Source organism: Salvelinus sp. IW2-2015, unplaced genomic scaffold (genome assembly GCF_002910315.2).
Source record: "Salvelinus sp. IW2-2015 unplaced genomic scaffold, ASM291031v2 Un_scaffold11821, whole genome shotgun sequence".
NCBI classification, from domain to species: Eukaryota; Metazoa; Chordata; class Actinopteri; order Salmoniformes; family Salmonidae; genus Salvelinus; species Salvelinus sp. IW2-2015.
The window spans coordinates 11899-13725 of record NW_019953078.1 but is presented as its reverse complement, the minus strand read 5'-3'; the positions used below and the strand labels follow the sequence as shown (position 1 = coordinate 13725).

At 45.0% G+C, this 1827-nt stretch overlaps 1 protein-coding gene across 1 annotated transcript; it reads right to left on the bottom strand.

Moving 5' to 3' along the window:
• Positions 1 to 39: 39 nt before the first annotated feature.
• On the bottom strand, positions 40 to 1814 carry LOC112080110 (unconventional myosin-Ie-like). Its single transcript, XM_024145883.2, has 5 exons — positions 1466 to 1814; positions 1279 to 1365; positions 967 to 1134; positions 653 to 738; positions 40 to 552 (listed from the first exon to the last, which is right to left on the bottom strand). Exons 3-5 carry the CDS (start codon positions 1117 to 1119, stop codon positions 459 to 461), a joined length of 333 nt encoding a protein of 110 aa, XP_024001651.1. The 5' UTR covers positions 1120 to 1134; positions 1279 to 1365; positions 1466 to 1814; the 3' UTR covers positions 40 to 458.
• Between the last annotated feature and the right edge of the window lie 13 nt (positions 1815 to 1827).

Genomic DNA, 1827 nt, shown 5'->3' with positions numbered 1-1827 from the left:
TACATCCCTGTACAATAAGACATTCAGTGACCCGTGGCCTGGATGTTATGGAAGACAGGGGGGGTGGGGGAGTCACTCATCTGAGATTGGACTGGCATGTCTGTTTCCATAGCAACAATACTATTTAGTGGACAGATCTACATCAACATAACTGGTATGGTAGTATCTGTGGGGWAGGAATGGGATGGGTGGGCTAATGAGCAGCAGTGGTTACAGTGTGTGGGTCTTTCCTCACTGCTTATTTGGATAAATCACGATTTCGCAGGTGTTAGCATCTTTCGAATTTCGGRAGGGGACATTCGGCCCGTAGAGAGGGTTCCGCTCCACGTTCYGGTTCCRCACCTCGTTCTAGCATCTCTTCTCTTCACACGTATGGWCCCAGAACTTAATCAAGCAGCTGACCAATTACGTGAGACTTTGTTCTGGGTCTACAGAGATTAYAGTAGCACACAGCCGTGTCAGATCCTTACCTTGATCTTGCTACTGGCGGTGGTAGGACGGCCCTTTTTCTCTGCCTCTAGGTTTTCTGGGAAAAGGGTTTTTATGAAGGCACTGCCCAAACACAGACAGACAGAGAGWGAGCGGCTGGTCAGTGGCAGACTATGGAATTATCATATAGTATGCCTATTATAACACGTCTCACTACACTTACAATTCACTGCTCTGCATSAGCTCAATGATGTCGTTAAAGAGCACATCTCTGTTCCTCTCACAGAAGCCACTGACGTCATAGGACACCTGAGAGAGACAGAGAGAGAGAGGACAAGCTATCAGTCTTTCATTTCAGCATTTTCCCTCTAACACATTGTGATATTTAGGATATGTGGGCTCCATGTATTCCAAACCCCCACCAGGGGGCAATGTACCAAATGGAATSTRAGAGCTGTAATGTTTGGAATGTTGGTTCAGGTTGTAAAGAGGATGCATTCTAAAGGCCCATAGTGTTGTACTGTATGGTGTCCGTGCCTTGCCAGCGTAGTGGTGCACTATGAAGCCTTTATTCCAGCTGTTGAAGTGCTCATGGGAGCTGATTCCCGCTTGTAGCTTCTGGATCAGGGTCTGGTCTGCGCCCTCCCCCTTAGCATGCATGGTGGCACACACATCGTCCAAGATACTCATGATGCCTGGGGGGTTCTGGGTAATAAGAACAGGGCATATCAAGAACTGTACCACACACACACACAACATCTACTGGTACTGTAACTAGTTCACCTGAATTACAGACAAAATGGCCACCCAACTTCAGCACTACAGCAATGGCCGAATATGATCACTCACCAGTTTTGACTCAATGAGGTCACACACGATTTTGTTGTTAAAGTACTCGATTGGCGTCCACTTGATCCCTTCCTGCACATACTCCTCCTACAAGAAACAACGTCAGTATCTGGGAAAACAGGCCAAAGTAATGTAGACGTATCATAAGACGAAAGAGTGAAACAAGTAATGTAGAGTTATCACTTACCTGCTCAGCTTTTAACGTGAGCTCAATGAAAATCTGCTGCAGTTTCTCATTCACAAAGTTGATGCAGAACTGCTCAAAGCCGTTTTTCTRTTAGTGTTAAATAGAGATGTGAAGGAAAATGTTATGCATGTGCTTTTCTAATAACCAATTCGACTGGGTTGATGCAAGTTACTGATTGATCATGCCTGGGAGGAATCCTCACTATCAGTATAAGCAATTTGGCAGTACGCCCAGAACCTTGTTTTGAGAAAGGAAAGAAAATCTCAGTTTCAAGGTTTCAGCTTGGAGAGAAGAAGCCTTGTGAGGTATTGGTCGGTCACAAGCATGAACCAAAAGTTAATGATGAATGAATTATAAATAAT